This window comes from Vicia villosa, linkage group LG4 (genome assembly GCF_029867415.1).
Source record: "Vicia villosa cultivar HV-30 ecotype Madison, WI linkage group LG4, Vvil1.0, whole genome shotgun sequence".
Taxonomy (NCBI): Eukaryota; Viridiplantae; Streptophyta; class Magnoliopsida; order Fabales; family Fabaceae; genus Vicia; species Vicia villosa.
This window is the reverse complement of record NC_081183.1, coordinates 7,279,373-7,297,032: the sequence shown is the minus strand read 5'-3', so window position 1 is coordinate 7,297,032 and position 17,660 is coordinate 7,279,373. Positions and strand designations below refer to the sequence as shown.

General features: G+C 34.7%; 1 protein-coding gene across 1 annotated transcript; it reads left to right on the top strand.

Annotated features, from left to right (window-relative positions):
* Positions 1–825: 825 nt before the first annotated feature.
* Positions 826–6,497, top strand: LOC131594392 (nuclear poly(A) polymerase 1). Its single transcript, XM_058866507.1, has 13 exons — positions 826–927; positions 1,049–1,669; positions 1,758–1,835; positions 2,319–2,426; positions 2,580–2,642; positions 2,744–2,905; positions 3,382–3,495; positions 3,619–3,681; positions 3,787–4,116; positions 4,310–4,474; positions 4,758–5,693; positions 6,103–6,173; positions 6,266–6,497. The coding sequence occupies exons 2-13, from the start codon at positions 1,550–1,552 to the stop codon at positions 6,309–6,311; spliced, it is 2,256 nt and encodes a 751-aa protein (XP_058722490.1). The 5' UTR covers positions 826–927; positions 1,049–1,549; the 3' UTR covers positions 6,312–6,497.
* Positions 6,498–17,660: the final 11,163 nt, after the last annotated feature.

Below are 17,660 nucleotides of genomic sequence, written 5' to 3'. Positions count from 1 at the left end.
CAACTTCTTGAAAAAGACAAAGAAACTCATAACAATATCCAAATCACACAGGACGACTCAACTAATAACTGCAATACCCACAAAAAGCTCATCACTAACCATAATACCAACCAGTATCTTTCTAATGATAACATGAAAAGTCAATCACAAGTTATTCACCTGAAGATGATCAACTCTGAAAAAGGAAAAACAAATCAATAATGAAAAAGAAAAAAAAATATGAATTGTAATGGAGAAAAAGAAAAAACAAAAAGATACTTGGAAACAACAAAGAGGTGCTGAGCTAGGACCAAAGATCTCAAAAATCCAAATAAAAATTTCCTAAGCAATGATGAATAAAAGGATGAACAATTATAAAAGAATTATGTTTTCACACACATAGACCAAATAACAGGGTAGTCTACACAATTGCAAAATATGCCACTCAAATTTGAAATAAAATATGAATTAAAGAAAATCCTAATTATATCAAAGTCCAAACAATTTATGAGGTGAGTCCAATAACTAATTTTTTTTCAATAAAAAAAATCAAAACAAATAAAATCCCTTAAAAAATCAAATATAATGAAATAATAAAAAAAAATGGTTAATGGATATGCATTGACAGTGTAAGATAGTTTTTTTACACTGTCATCCAATAGAAAACAACCAATTTGCCATTTCATTAAAAAAATTTAAGGATAAAAGTGTGATGAAATTGGATACATGGTTGTGATTGGTTGACGGTGTAAAACTATTTTACACTATCAGTACATCTCCCCTTTTCTCAAAAAAAAAATGTTAGTTAAAAAAAAAGATAAAGGACTATAAATAAAGTGGTCCAATTTTTATTCTATGCATATTCTATTTAACACTTCTTTTTCTTCTTCATCATCGTCATTGCAGTTTCCAAACCCATTTTCACGCACTCTTTTTCTCTCTCTCTCCGTAAGCACCCTTTCCCTTCTCTCTGCAATCTCTAACCTACTTTCCAATTTCTGCTAATTTTTCATTCGATCTTTCAATTTTATTAAATTATTGAAATTTATTTTATTTTCTAATATTGAAGCTTTCAAGGTTCAATTCAACCATTGTGGGAGTGCGAAACCCTCGAGAATCCATCAAGTTGAAGCCTTTCTCAAGTTCCGATCGCGTTCAACAAATTTTCGTTCATCCGGGTTGTCGTGATTGTTCGCTGTTGCTGATTTAGGGTTGCGGTTGAAAAAGCCCCAATTTGAATTTCTGTATTATTGATTCGTATTCGCTTTGTCTATGGCTTTGTAATTTTGCATCTTTTGTTTTTCATGTTTTTGTGGTCAAAGTTCATAGATTTGAATGTTTTCATTCCAAATACTGTAAAATCAAAAACAATTATCATCATCACATTGTTATAGTTTGTATTTGCTTTTTTTCCTTTTTGTGTTTCGTTTTGTTTGAGTTGATTTATTGGAAAAAAATTGAAAAAAAGTTGAAAAAAAAATCAGTAATTGATAATTCTCATTGCAAGACTATCATTGAAAGAAAAGAAATCATAGTGTAATTAGAAAAAAAAAATTGTATCAATTTGTTGATGGGGATACCTGGAACGAGCAATCAGAATAATGGACAACAATGGTTAGGCATAACTGAGCCGATTTCGTTGGCTGGACCAACTGAGGAAGATGTGACTAAGACTCATGAACTTGAAAAGGTTTTTGTTTACAGTTATTGTGAAGTTATGCATATTTGAAGCTTTTGTTAGTGTTATTTTGTGCTGAATTTGGATTCTGGGTGTTCAGTACTTGCAAGGTGTTGGATTGTATGAGAGTCAGCAGGAGGCGGTGGGTAGAGAGGAAGTGCTTGGCAGGCTTGATCAGGTTGACTTTGTTTACCTTTTGATGTGATGTCGTCTCGTTTCATTTAATTCAGTCTTGGAAATATAGAGACTAGGTTTAGATGCAGCGAAAAACAATGCCTTTCTAGGATCAGAAAATTGTAATTGTTTGATGAAGATATGATGACTCACATTCTGAGTTCATGTTTAGAATCTGAATTGCTAAGATAGAAACATGAACCAATGTTGTTGATTGTGGATTGTGGAAAGTAGTGGATTATTTGAATTCTGTTAATTGACAGTATTTTTATTAAATAAAGTAGCATACTGCATAACAAACGCGATTTACTGATTGTAGTGGCTGTATCATTTTTGAATGTGACAGATACATATTCGAAATATAGTGCTGTAATGGGGAGAGTCTCCCCTCGCCCTTACTGTTTAATCACTGAAAAAATGTCGTGGATATGTAGTGCAGATTACTATGAATTCGTTAGTTTTGATTGTGCTATTATAATATGTATAGATTGTGAAGATTTGGGTGAAGACCATTAGCCGGGCAAAGGGATTCAATGAACAACTGGTGCACGAAGCAAATGCTAAGATTTTCACTTTTGGCTCCTATCGGCTAGGGGTATGGAGTTATTCTTATCTTCCTAATGTTTCTTGTTTGTGGACATACACTTTGATCTTTTCCTTTTACTTTTATTGTATTTAATTGTGGAGTGCCGGTTGGAGAAGAGATGAGTAGGTGGGAATTTGATAGCACTGTCTTATCATGTTGCAGGTGCATGGCCCTGGAGCTGATATAGATACCCTTTGTGTGGGGCCAAGACATGCAACCAGAGAAGTATGATAATTGTTGCTTCTTTTACGGTGAAAATATTGGTTTGTTTCAGATTATATCTCCTTTCAAGTTTCAACTGAAATTGTTTTTTAAATTGGGTTTAGGAAGATTTCTTTGGCGAGCTACAGAAGATGCTATCTGAGATGGATGAAGTAACTGAATTGCACCCTGTGCCTGATGCTCATGTCCCTGTGATGAAATTCAAGTTCAATGGAGTTTCTGTAGATCTCCTGTATGCAAGATTGGCATTGTGGGTTATTCCTGAAGTAAGTTATTCATTAAAAAATATTAACTATTTGACGCATAATTCTTGTTCTTTGTTCCTGTCAATGTCTTTTCTTTTTTATCTTCTCAAAAGTTTTGAAGGAGAATTTGAAACCTGTATTATTTGGAAGGGATTTTGCATTTTTTTAATATAGAAAAGTCTATTTTTAGTACTCAATCCCATTCCACTTTTTTAATGGTTACTATCTTTCTGGATCAAAGCTTAGGTCCTTACTCAATGTTGACAAAGTGGCTATAACGACATTGTAGCGCTATAATGCAGCAGACTTTTAACAAACCACCAATGTTCTGCAATAAGCCATTAATTTGGGACCTAATGTTTGGACTTTTGGTTTATCCACGGACGTGTCTTCTACATTTGAGACATTCATCTTTCCTTCCCTCACGTGTTCTGTTCTGAATTTGTAGGGTAAATCTTCAAATCTTCCATTTACTAATAGTTGATTGTTTTGGGCAGGACTTAGATGTATCACAGGAATCAATATTACAAAATGTAGATGAACAAACTGTTCTCAGTCTCAATGGATGCAGAGTGACTGATCAAGTCCTGCGTTTAGTTCCAAATATTCAGGTGGTGGTTATAAAATTTACTCACCTAGATTTTATGTCAACCTTTTTGTGTGGCATTTTTATGAACAGTTGTATATTTTTTGCAAAGGCTTATGAATGATTGTATTATGTTTCTAAATTGCAGAGTTTTCGCACAACATTGAGATTCATGAGGTTTTGGGCAAAGCGCCGTGGTGTCTATTCCAATGTATGACATAACTACCATACAAGATTGCTTATTTTCTGTTCCAAAGTTGTTCAGTTTATCTGATTCTTATTTTCCTAAAGCATCTTTTTGCTATTTTATTTACAGGTTGCTGGTTTTCTTGGTGGTATAAATCTGGCTTTGCTTGTTGGTCGAATATGCCAGCTTTATCCTAATGCGCTGCCTAATATGCTGGTGTCTCGATTCTTTAGAGTATACACTCAGTGGCGATGGCCAAATCCAGTCATGCTTTGTGCTATCGAAGAAGGATCTCTTGGACTATCGGTTTGGGATCCTAGAAGAAATCCCAAAGATAGATATCATCTAATGCCTATAATTACTCCTGCTTATCCTTGCATGAACTCTACTTATAATGTGACAACAAGTACACTGCGTATTATGTCCGAGGAGTTTAAGAGGGGAAGTGAAATATGCGAGGTATGATATATTGATTTAACTATAGTAATTTCATGTTTTGATTAATTGTTTTAACAATCTCATATATTTGGCTATGATTTTTTTGTTAATTATAAGTGATTTCATATTATAATTTTCTCTTGGTTCCAACTGGTTTTGTTGTCTATTTTGTTCTTATTGTGATATTTGGGTTGCTTAAATTTGATGTTTGTAGGCTATGGAGGCTAGCAAGGATGATTGGGACACTCTTTTTGAGCCTTATCCCTTTTTTGAAGCTTACAAGAATTACTTACAAATAGACATTACAGCAGAGAATCCCGACGATCTTAGACAATGGAAAGGATGGGTTGAATCTCGTCTCCGTCAGTTGACACTGAAGGTATCACTGCAAAGTTTATCATTTTTAATTACTTATTATATTTTCTTCATTGTTACTTCCCTTTTTCATTTTCTTCGGTTTTGAGGGAGGTCGAGGGTGCGGATGTGTCTTCTCATTTTCTGTTCTTACATAATGTATAATAATGTATACTGGTTGTTCTTTATGGTTATCAGTATTGTATCTTGGGATTCACAAAGAAGATTCAATTCTCGATTCAAAAAATAGGTTTTCTATTTCACAATTTGAATCTCAATTTGATTACTATGGTTCTTTAAACTTGTAGATTGAAAGGTACACTTATGGCATGCTTCAGTGTCACCCATATCCTGGCGAATTTTCAGATAAATCTAGATCCTTCCACCACTGTTACTTTATGGGTCTGCAGCGTAAACAAGGAGTTCCGGTAAACGAAGGCGAACAATTTGATATTAGGCTAACTGTAGATGAGTTCAAGCATTCTGTTAACGCGTACACTCTATGGAAACCGGGAATGGATATCCACGTCTCCCATGTGAAACGCCGTAACATACCAAACTTCATATTTCCTGGTGGTGTTCGGCCTTCTTACTCTTCTAAAGTAACTGGAGAGAATAAACATAGTTCGAGATCAAGGGTTAGTGGCCAAAGTCAAGCTGAAAAGTCTCAAGGAGGTAAAACAGCTGCAGTTGGAGCCGATGATGAAAGGAAGAGAAAGCGATTGGAGGATAGTAACTCAAGGGTTTCAAAGTCCTTTGTATCTTCATCTCCTCCAAACAAGGAAGGTCATGAAGATGTAACTCCTATTAGTGCTACTAGTTCTTGTTCTATGAAATTGGATGACTCTGAAGTCAACAGTATGGGTGTGCATAAGAGTGAGATACCTTGTCTAAAAGCGGTTGATATAGTTCCTTCAGGGGATAGCAAAACCAGTGGATCAGTGATGGAAAACCAGCAAGTTACTGCTCCCGATGCATCAAACAACAAAGAAGAAGAACGCCTAGCTATCGAGCAGATTATGTCCGGTCCGTATGACGCGCATCAAGCTTTGACCGAAGAACCTGAAGAGCTTGAAGAAGATTCGAGGTATAAAAATCAAGTGAAAGATAATGGTGGAAGTGTGAAAACCAACAACTCTGACTCTTCAAACTCAAATGTTCCGGTGGTGGAAGAGCTAGTTATTCCTAAGGAAGCTGTTTGTTCCACTCATTCATTCTCTAATGGAGGCTTGGAAGAGCTTGAGGTTAATCTCTTATTCTGGCTAAAATTTGGAAGATTTTCACTGTCATATTCTTCAATGAAATGTTATACATCTATTGTAAACATTCATATAACCTTGACAGGTTCCTTTTATGATTTTTTCATCGAGGGTGTTGAATTAAGAATATGTTCTGTCACTGGGGACCCTGTTTGGATCCATTATAGTATAAACGGTTATTATATAACTTATTTTTATAATACAAGATAAATTAAGATTCAAACTTTTTTCATATTAGTTGTTTTCATAGTTTATTCTGGAGAGGTTACGAAAATAAGTTGAAAACAGTTTATAGACTCATCATTAACTGTTTTCATAAGCTCTTTCAAACAATTTCACAAGTGCTTATGCTCGCATATATACTAATAAGCTATTCATATTTGTGTTTTAAAAGCCTGCTGAGCTGACAGCGCCTTTGTTATGTCGGATTCCTGCTCCTGTACCACAGAGGAAGCCTCTTATCAGGTAGAGACAATATTCCAATCATATTTCATTTTAGTGTCACTTTGTTAGTTACTTCCTCATGTTATTTTGGTTGGTTGATTCCTTTTTTTCAGGTTGAACTTCACTTCATTAGGGAAAGCAGTGGATAAAAGTTCTTAGAAACTTGAAAGGTTAAGCTGCTGCATCTTGAAGATGTATTGTAAAATATTTGGTTGGTTATTTATGTAAGATTTTGGTGAAGGAAATAATAATCCTGAGCTAAACTAAAGGCATCAAAGTTTTATTGTGTAAATGAGAATATGTTGCAACGGCAAAATAAAAATAGATTATCATGACTTATTTGAACTCTTTTTCTTACTATCTTATATCGCTAAACATGTTTTTGATTTTTAGCACAAGTTTATGATTCTTATGAATTCATTGGTCTGTTTGAAAGTTGAAAATTGTTTTTAGCGGGTGTTATTGCACAATTCTGACTTATTTGAACAAATTTTAGAGTTATACAAATTTCGCTCGCACTGGTTCTAAGTTAGATTTGATAATACGGTTTTCCTACTAATAAATACATATATTTTAGAAAATGATAAAAAACACATAAGCTGACACGTATGACTGATTACGGCTGTTGCAGTGTGAATTAAACACACTTTATTTGTTAACATAAAAAAAAAGAATAATGATATTGATATTTACTAATACCATTTTTCATATTCATTTTTGCAACCAGGAATCTTTTTTAAAACCTTGCATACAAACCTAAAAAATATTTAATATTTCCTTTCGTTCTTATTATAAAAGCAATTTATTTTTTAAATTAAAAATAAAATTTCTAATTTGATATTGTAAAAAGAACTTGAGTATTGTTTTTTTTACAAGTGGAAAAAAGAAAAGAAAAAACAAGAAATTATTTAGAAAATAAAATTTCATTAGCATCAAGTAGTATGAGAATGATGATTCCTATAGAAGACTCCGTAAAAGACCAGTACGCTGCATCATTACCAATTTCATGTTTTGCCAGATAGTCACCACAAACATTCCCCTCCCCATGAGTATGAAATATTTGAACTCACTATTTCTTAGAGAAAAACTATTTAATATTTAATGTTCAGAAGAATCGCGACATTGTGATGTCAAACATGAATTAACTCTGAGATAAGCTTGATAGGAAAGTTGACGTCATAATAACACATCAAGTCTTTGATGCCAAGTTCCCAAGACATACACAAACCATGATGTAACACCATTAACTCAACACGAAGGATGTTGGAATAACCAATATTATCCATAATACCGTAAATCCTTTCACCATCATCATTTCAAATAAATCCACCAAAATCTGAGACGTCATAATTACTGAGGTTACTTCCATCAACATTCAAAATCATATTACTACTTTTGTGCATTCCACGTGATCGTTCTCCTTGGATGAGACAAATTATCCTTGAGAAAATATTTAGCTAGTGTTAGCTGAAGATTTCGAATAATGTGTATATTCTTCGAAGATGTAAGTTTCGGAGAAAGAATGGCTTTGAATGACTATTTTTGAGAATGTTATATATGATGAAGGTTCCTAAATCGAAGCTGAATCGAGACAGGCAGTCTTCGAAATACAAAGGTTGTTGAGACTTAAGGTATTTTAATACATTCTCACGAAAGACACGTTGTCACGAATCAAATAAGGTTCGAGCGGGAAGCTTTGAAATTTGAAAAGTTCTGTTTGAATCAAGGAGGACAGGTGGATCCCCAGGGATTCAAAGCGCATGCATACGGGCAACGTGACGTCTCGTTAGTGTAGGACCGTTAGGGTGGAATTAGTATAAATAAGGGTCTTAGTAGTAGGATCCAATGTGTTCACTTTGTACAAATTACTCACAAATCACTCAAGTATCAAGTGTTAGAGAAAGAGTTTTCGCTGAGAAATGCATGTGTAACACCAACACCTTATATATGTTTGTTTGTCTTTCTATTATAAGATCGAAGTATCTTTAATTTCCTTTACTTTCTCGTCAAGTCTTTTCATATTCGTAGTTTAATTTCCTTTACATTCTCGTCGAAGTTTATTTATGATTATTGTCTAACCAATTTATTTTTCGTCGCATTTTTACTTAGTTTCATTTCGTAGTTATTCATAGATTTATACCATCACATTATAAAAGAAACTAAAACCAAGAGAGTATGAACCAAATAATCATAAAAGACAACTTTTCGACACATGTTATAGGATCAATAAAGTCGATCCTGCAAGTAACCAAAGTATATTCATAGTTTGGAGGACTAGCGATTGTTTACCGGAAATCACCGTAAACACCATAAATGACTATTTTTTTCTTAATTTTTTCCTCTGCACCAGTGGCCATTCACGATGAATTAAATTTATTTCTCCAGATTCTTTTAATACAATTTCGATGCTATCTTTGCCCACTTCCTAATGTAGTTCCGTTAGTCTTTACTTAAGAACCAAAGTACTATGTTATCATCTGTCAATATACAAAAAATTATGATGATTATACGAAAAATGTTATGCATTAATCAAATTAGACAATTTTGTAGACAGTGTCAGCAGCTCAGCACTACACTGGTAGGTAGTACCATAAATATTAAATAAAACTAAAAATTTAAAAGGTCTTGCTAAATTTTGCGTTAAGGGCACAAGTTAAAGATACTACAACTAAAAAATTTGGGTCGAATAAAACTATGTCTAAAGTTAAAAAAAAATTAAATATACATATTTCAAAAGAATATTTTTAAAAATAGTTTATTAATTTGTGCCCTTCGAGCACATGTTAGCATACATAAAGGTCACAAAGTTCGTGAAACTTGCAATATTTAATATTATGGAAGATTTTCATGTGCTATACTAAATAAAAGTCATAAAGTTCATGAAACTTGATACATAGGTATTTTGGAATATTCCCGTGTACTATACAACATAAAAGTCATGAAGTTTATTAAACTTGCAAAATTTTGTCTTTTGAGAGATTTTCGTGTGCTATACAACATAAACGTCACAAAGCTTGTTAAAATTGCATACATTGGTATTTTGGAAGCTTTTTCGTGTGCTATATACTACATAAAAGTCAAAAGGTTTGTTATACTTGCAAAGTTTGTTCTTTAGGAAGATTTTCGTGTGCTATAATACATAAAGGTCACGAAGTTCGTTAAACTTGCAAATTTTAATATTTTGGAAGATTTTCGTGTGTTTTACTACATAAAAGTCACAAAGTTCATGAAACTAGCAACATTGATATTTTGGAATATTTCCGGGTACAATACAACATAAAAGTCATGAAGTTTATTAAACTTGTAAAATTTTGTCTTTTGGAAGATTTTCGTGTGCCATATACTACGAAAAAGTCATGAAGTATGTTAAACCTGCAAAATTTGGTCTTTTGGAATATTTTCTTGCGCTACACTCCATAAAAGTCACGAAGTTTGTTAAACTTGCAAATTTTGGTATTTTGGAAGATTTTCGTGTGCTATATACTTCATAAAAGTCCCAAAGTTTCTTAAACTTTCAAATTTTAGTATTTTGGAAAATTTTCATGCGCTATACTACATAAAATACACGAAGTTCGTTAAACTTATAAAATTTGGTCTTTTGGAAGATTTTCGTATGCTATACTACATAAAAGTCACGAAGTTTGTTAAACTTGCAAAATTTAGTCTTTTGGAAGATTTTAAAGTGTTATACTACATAAAAGTCACGAAGTTCGTTAAACTTGCATACATTGGTATTTTTGAAGATTTTCGTGTGCTATACTACATAAAAAACACAACGTTCGTTAAACTTGCCAAATTTGGTATTTTTGGAGATTTTCGTATGTTATACTACATAAAAGTCACGAAGTTTGTTATACTTGCAAAATTTGGTCTTTTGGAAGATTTTCGTTTGCTATACTATATAAAAGTCACGAAGTTCGTGAAACTTGCATACATTGGTATTTTGGAAGATTTTCGTGTGCTATACTACATAAAAAACACGAAGTTCGTTAAACTTATAAAATTTGGTATTTTGGGAGATTTTCATGTGTTTTACTACATAAACGTCATGAAGTTCATTAAACTATTATACATTGGTATTTTGGAAAATTTTTCGTATGCTATACTACATAAAAGTCATGAAGTTTATTATACTTGCAAAATTTGGTCTTTTGGAAGATTTTTGTATGCCTTACTACATAAAAGTCACGAAGTTCGTTAAACTTGCATACATTGGTATTTTGGAAGATTTTCGTGTGCTATACTACATAAAAAACACGAAGTTCGTTAAACTTGCAAAATTTGGTATTATGAGAGATTTTCGAGTGCTATACTACATAAACGTCACGAAGTTCGTTAAACTTGTATACATTGGTATTTTGGAAAATTTTCGTGTGCTACTTTACATAAAAGTCACGAAGTTTTTTAAACTTGCAAAATTTTGTCTTTTGGAAGATTTTCGTGTGCTATACTACATAAACGTCACGAAGTTTGTTAAACTTGCAAAATTTAGTCTTTTGGAAGATTTTCGTGTGCTATTCTACGTAAAAGTCACGAAGTTTGTTAAACTTGCATATATTGGTATTTTGGAAGATTTTCGTGTGCTATACTATATAAAAAACACGAAGTTTGTTAAACTTGCAAAATTTAGTCTTTTGGAAGATTTTCGTGTGCTATACTACATAAAAGTCACTAAGTTCGTCAAACTTGCAAAATTTGGTATTTTGGGAGATTTTCATTTGATATACTACATAAAAGTCACGAAGTTTGTTATACTTGCAAAATTTGGTCTTTTGGAAGATTTTCGTATGATTTACTACATAAAAGTCACGAAGTTTGTTAAACTGGCATACATTGGAATTTTGGAAGATTTTCGTGTGCTATACTACATAAAATACACGAAGTTCGTTAAACTTATAAAATTAAGTATTTTGAGAGATTTTCGTGTGCTATACTACATAAACGTCACGAAATTCGTCAAACTTGTATACATTGGTATTTTGGAAAATTTTCGCGTGCTATACTACATAAAAGTCACGATGTTTGTTAAACTTGCAAAATTTAGTCTTTTAGAAGATTTTCGAAAGCTATACTACATAAAATTCATGAAGTTCGTTAAACTTGCAAAATTTGGTCTTTTGAGAGATATTATGTGCTATACTACATAAAAGTCACGAAGTTTGTTATACTTGCAAAATTTGGTCTTTTGGAATATTTTCGTGTGTTATAGTACATAAATGTCACGAAGTTCGTTAAACTTGTATATATTGGTATTTCGCAAAAATTTTGTGTGCTATACTACATAAAAGTTACGAAGTTCGTTAAACTTGAAAAATTTAGTCTTTTGGAAAATTTTCGTGTGCTATACTACATAAAAGTCTCGAAGTTTGTTAAACTTGCAAAATTTAGTCTTTTGGAAGATTTTCGTGTGCTATACTACATAAAATTCATGAAGTTCGTTAAACTTGCATACATTAGTATTTTGGAAGATTTTCGTGTGCTATACTACATAAAAGTCACGAAGTTCGTTAAATTTGCAAAATTTGGTCTTTTGGGAGATTTTCGTGTGTTATACAACATAAACGTCACAAAGTTTGTTAATCTTGCATACATTGATATTTTGGAAGATTTTCGTGTGCTATTTACTACATAGAAGTCGAGAGGTTTGTTATACTTGCAAATTTTGGTCTTTTGGAAGACTTCCGTGTGCTATAATACATAAAGGTCACAAAGTTCGTGAAACTTACAAATTTTAATATTATGGAAGATTTTCGTGTGCTATACTACATAAACGTCACCAAGTTTGTTAAAATTGTATACATTGGTATTTTGGAAACTTTTTCGTGTGCTATATACTACATAAAATTCACGAGGTTTGTTATACTTGCAAAATTTGTTCTTTAGAAAGATTTTCATGTGCTATAATACATAAAGGTCACGAAGTTTGTTAAACGTGAAAAATTTAGTCTATTGGAAGATTTTCGTGTGCTATACTACATAAAATTCACGAAGTTCGCTAAACTTGCAAAATTTGGTCTTTTGGGAGATGTTTGTGTGCTATACTACATAAAAGTCACAAAGTTTGTTATACTTGCAAAATTTGGTCTTTTGGAATATTTTTGTGTGTTATACTACATAAACGTCACGAAGTTCGTTAAACTTGCATACATTGGTATTTTTGAAGATTTTCGTGTGCTATAATACATAAAAAACACGAAGTTCGATAAACTTGCAAAATTTGGTATTTTTGGAGATTTTCTTGTGCTATACTACCTAAAAGTCACGAAGTTTGTTATACTTGCAAAATTTGGTATTTTGTAAGATTTTCGTATGCTATACTACATAAAAGTCACGAAGTTCGTTAAACTTGCATACATTGGTATTTTGGAAGATTTTCGTGTGTTATACTACATAAAAAACACGAAGTTCGTTAAACTTGCAAAATTTGGTATTTTGAGAGATTTTCGTGTGCTATACTACATAAACGTCGCGAAGTTCGTTAAACTTGTATACATCGGTATTTTGAAAATTTTTCGTGTGCTATAATACATAAAAGTCACGAAGTTGGATAAACTTGCAAAATTTAGTCTTTTGGAAGATTTTTGTATGCTATGCTACATAAAAGTCACGAAATTCGTTAAACTTGCATACGTTGGTATTTTGGAAGAATTTCGTGTGCTATACTACATAAAAGTCACGAAGTTCGTTAAACTTGCAAAATTAGGTATTTTGGGAGATTTCCGTGTGCTATACTACATAAAAGTCACGAAGTTTGTTATACTTGCAAAATTTGGTCTTTTGGAAGATTTTCGTATGCTATACTACATAAAAGACACGAAGTTCGTTAAACTTGCATACATTGGTATTTTGGAAGATTTTCGTGTGCTATATTACATAAAAAACAGAAAGTTTGTTAAACTTATAAATTTGGTATTTTGGGAGATTTTCGGGTGTTATACTACATAAACGTCATGAAGTTCGTTAAACTATTATACATTGGTATTTTGAAAGATTTTCGTGTGGTATACTACATAAACGTCACGAAGTTTGTTAAACTTGCAAAATTTAGTCTTTTGGAAGATTTTCGTGTGCTATTCTACGAAAAAGTCACGAAGTTTGTTAAACTTGCATACATTGGTATTTTGGAAGATTTTTGTGTGCTATACTACATAAAAAAACAAAGTTCGTTAATCTTGCAAAATTTGGTAATTTAGAAGATTTTCGTGTGCTATACTACATAAACGTCATGAAGTTTGTTAAACTTGCAAAATTTAGTCTTTTGGAAGATTCTTCTATTATATTCTACGTAAAAGTCACGATGTTTAGAATTTAAAAAATACAGATTCTCTCTCTCTCTCTCTCTCTCTCTATGGGAGCGAAGCGAGCTCGTGGGAGGCCAAGATTGACGGCGCCGACAGGAACGACTAGCTCGGTGCCGCCGGATAGTCAACCGGTTGTTACATCGGAGAAGAAGGAAGAGGAATTGATTGATTCAACAGGGAAAGCATCGCGGGATAGAAGTAAGGGGAGTCCTAAAACCCCAACTGAAACCCTAATTGAGGCAAAAGAGGGACCTGAGAAGCGAAGGCTATGGGTGGACGTTATCAGTGATAATCAGAATCCTGCAAAGGGGAATTCTCTGCACTATGTTGCGCCTATGGTGTCTAATGGCGAAATTGAAGTCGAAATTGATGATGGTGACCTTACCACGGAACTTCAATTTTGGGAGAATGCGTTGATTTTGTATGTGTTTGGTGAAGATCTGAGTATGAACGCGGTCAAGAACTTTATGCAGAAGGTATGGAATTTTGTTCAATTACCGGACTTGTTCTATCATGATGAAGGTTACTTCATCTTGAGGTTCAAGAACTCGGAGGATATGGATTTGGTGCTGATGAAGGGTCCATACTCTATCCGAGGAACGCCGATATTGATTAAGGAGTGGAGTCCAGACTTTAATCTCAAGAAGGATTTGCTCAGAATCCTTAATATCTGGATTAAACTGCCAATGCTTCCACTGTAACTATGGGGGACTTCAAGTCTGAACAAGATAGGTAGTGCCTTGGGTACTCCTTTGGTGACAGACGAATGTACAGCCAACAAGCTGAGGGTGTCCTATGCACGCATATTGGTGGAGGTGGACATTACAAAGAAATTGCCGGAGGAGATAACGATTCATAGCAGAGGGCAGAGTTTGAAGCAAGCGGTGGAATATGAATGGCGTCCAAAATACTCTGATAAATGTCTCAAGGTTGGGCATAGCTGTGGGGAAAAACCACAGGTGAAAAAATGGAAACAAGTCGTGAAAAAGATAGTGCCAATGGAGATGCAACAGGACATAGTTGGAGTGTCTACGCCACAGCAGGAAGTTGTAGGAGCCACAGCTAAGGAGCCACAGCTGGAGGTTGTTGGAGCTTCCACACCTAAGGATACTCAGCAGGAGACTGTTGCTCAAGGTGATGACAAAGAATGGACAAGAGTGCACAAAACTGGGAGAGGCAAAGGTAAGAAGCCCCTCTTCCCTGAATCTGCATAATTCTTAGACTGTCTTAATGGTTTTGAAGCCCTAGGGGTTGTGAATGATCACCTAGTGGCAGTGGATAGAGGCCCATGTTAATTGCATGGAACGTTAGGGGGCTAAACAATAATGGGAAAATCAGGGAGATTGGCTCCCATCTCCGGAATTTCCAATTTGCGATTCTCATCTTGATTGAGACTAGAGTTAAGAGGAAAAATTGTAAGAGTGTTAGAGATAAGCTGCAGTTAAAAGGGGCTTTTCTTGACAATTATGAACACCATGAGAATGGTAGACTATGGATATATTGGGATCACACAAGGGTGGATATTAGGTATGTTTGTAGTTCTGCTCAGTTTATCCACTGTGGAGTTTATGATATGATGGGAGGCTTTAAATTCTGGCTGACTGCAATATATGCTTTCAACCAATTGGAGCATAGGAAGACTCTTTGGAAACACGTGATTAATTTGCAAAAACAACATCCTGGATCTTGGTGTGCCATTGGAGACTACAACAATGTTGCTAAAGTTAATGATAGGATGGGAGGCAATATAGTGGTGGAAGCTGAATATAAGGACTACAAGGATATGCTGAGTGCTACAGGACTTGGTGAGATGGATAGTAAAGGCAGTCACTTTACTTGGCATAATAATCAAAGTGCTAATCCTATATACTCTAGAATTGATAGGTTAATTGCTAATACTGAATGGTTTCAGGACAATGGCAACTTTAATCTGAATGTGCTGAACCCCCACATCTCTGATCATGCAGCTCTTTATTTGAGTGATCCTGGCAGGCCTAACAAGAGTAAAAGGCCTTTTAGATTCAACAATAGCTGGATTAGTATTGATGGTTTTCATGATGTTGTGAAGGAGAACTGGAATAAGCCTATGTCTGGCCAGCCCATGGAGATTCTCTGGAAGAAGCTTATGAGATTACAATCTGCCCTCAGAGCTCTTAATAGACCCATGTCTGATTTGCAGAGGAAGATTGACAATGCTAGATCTAACATGGAGAAGGCCCAGGAGGATTTAAGGAGAAACCAAATGGATGCTGGTACTATTGAGAAAGTAAAGGAACATACTAAAGAGCTTATTCATTGGAATGATATGCTGGCTACAAGTCTCAGGCAAAGAACTAAGATTGATTGGATTAAGATGGGGGATGAGAACAAAGCCTATTTCCATGCCTATCTTAAGTCCAGAGTTAGTAATAAAAGTATCCAGTTTCTGCAGAGGGATGATGGTAGCTTTCTCACTACCCAGCATGAGATTGAAGCTGAATTTATCAGTCTGTACAAGAATTTAATGGGGACTGCCACTCCAAGAACCACTCACATTGACATTGAGGCCATGAGAAGGGGCAAGCAGTTGGATATGAACCAATGTAAATTCCTGGAGAGTACAGTCACTACTGAGGAGATCAGTGAGGCTCTTAGAGGTATAGGTGATTTGAAATCCCCAGGAATTGATGGGTATGGTTCCAAGTTTTTCAAAGTTTGCTGGGATGTTGTTGGTGAAGATGTTACTGCTACTATTGCTGAATTTTTCTCACAGGGCAGAATTCTTAAACACTTCACAAGAACCAGTGTGACTCTGATCCCTAAGACAAATGAAGCTAAACAGGCTAGGGATTATAGACCAATTGATGGCTGCTCAACTGTTTACAAGATAATCTCTAAGATCATGACAAAGAGATTGGGAAGAGTGTTGCCTAGTATTGTTAGCCTTAACCAGGCAGCTTTCATCCCTGGGCAGGTCATTCACAACCATATTATGCTGGCCTATGAGTTGCTGAAAGGGTATACTAGGAAAGGAGGCCCTCCAAGAGTTATGCTACAATTGGACTTGCAAAAAGCATATGATATGGTGGAATGGACTGCTCTTGACACTGTGTTACATGAAATTGGCATGCCCCACATGTTCATCCACTGGATCAGAGTAGCAGTGACCAATGTCTCATATGAATTTAATATCAATGGGCATACTAGTGATATTATGCAGGCAAGGAGAGGTTTGAGGCAAGGGGATCCTATCTCCCCCTTGCTGTTTGTGATAATGATGGACTACTTTGATAGACTTCTGAGGAAGATGCATACAGACCAAGATTTCAAATTCCATTACAAATGTGAGAAAGTTGGTTTAACCAACCTCACTTTTGCTGATGACATTCTCTTATTCTGCAGGGGAGATGTGAATTCTATGCAACTATTGCTTCAGACTGTCCAGAAATTCTCTGATTCAATTGGCCTCATAGTTAACCCAAATAAATGTAAGGTATTTTGTGGTGGCATGGATAATCTGGGCAATGAGCAGATGCTAGGAGTCACTAGGTTCACTGAAGGGCAACTGCCTATGAGGTATCTTGGTATCCCTATCACTTGTAAAAGATTAAATATCAATCACTACATGCCCTTAATTGATAAAGTCATGGCTAGAATAAATCACTGGACTTCTAAGCTGCTTAGCTACTCTGGTAGAGTGCTTCTTGTTAGGAGTGTGATTCTAGCTATAAACCAATACTGGATGCAGTGTCTCCCATTGCCTCAGTTTGTAATCAAGAAAATTAATAGCATGTGTAGAATATTTGTCTGGAATGGTAATGTTACTGCTAGCAGGAAAAGCCCCGTGGCCTGGAAGACTCTGTGTAAACCTAAAGCTCAGGGAGGACAAGGTTTGCTGGATCTTCAGATGTGGAACAACATTGCCATGATAAAATGTTTGTGGAATCTGTGCAAAAAGTCTGATAACATGTGGGTCAAGTGGATCCACATGTATTATTTGAAAAACAGCAATGTTATGGAGGCAACCATTAGCAAAGATTGTTCTTGGGTGATTAAGAGGATCATGGATGCAAGAGATGAGGTACTGCAGCATCCACAAATCTGGGACAAATTACTCAACCAAAGCAAATTCCAGATGAAGGTGATGTATGATACCATGAATGGTCCTGAACATATGGTTGAATGGAGGACTATTTTCCATAGAAACTTGGCTAGACCTAGAGCTAAG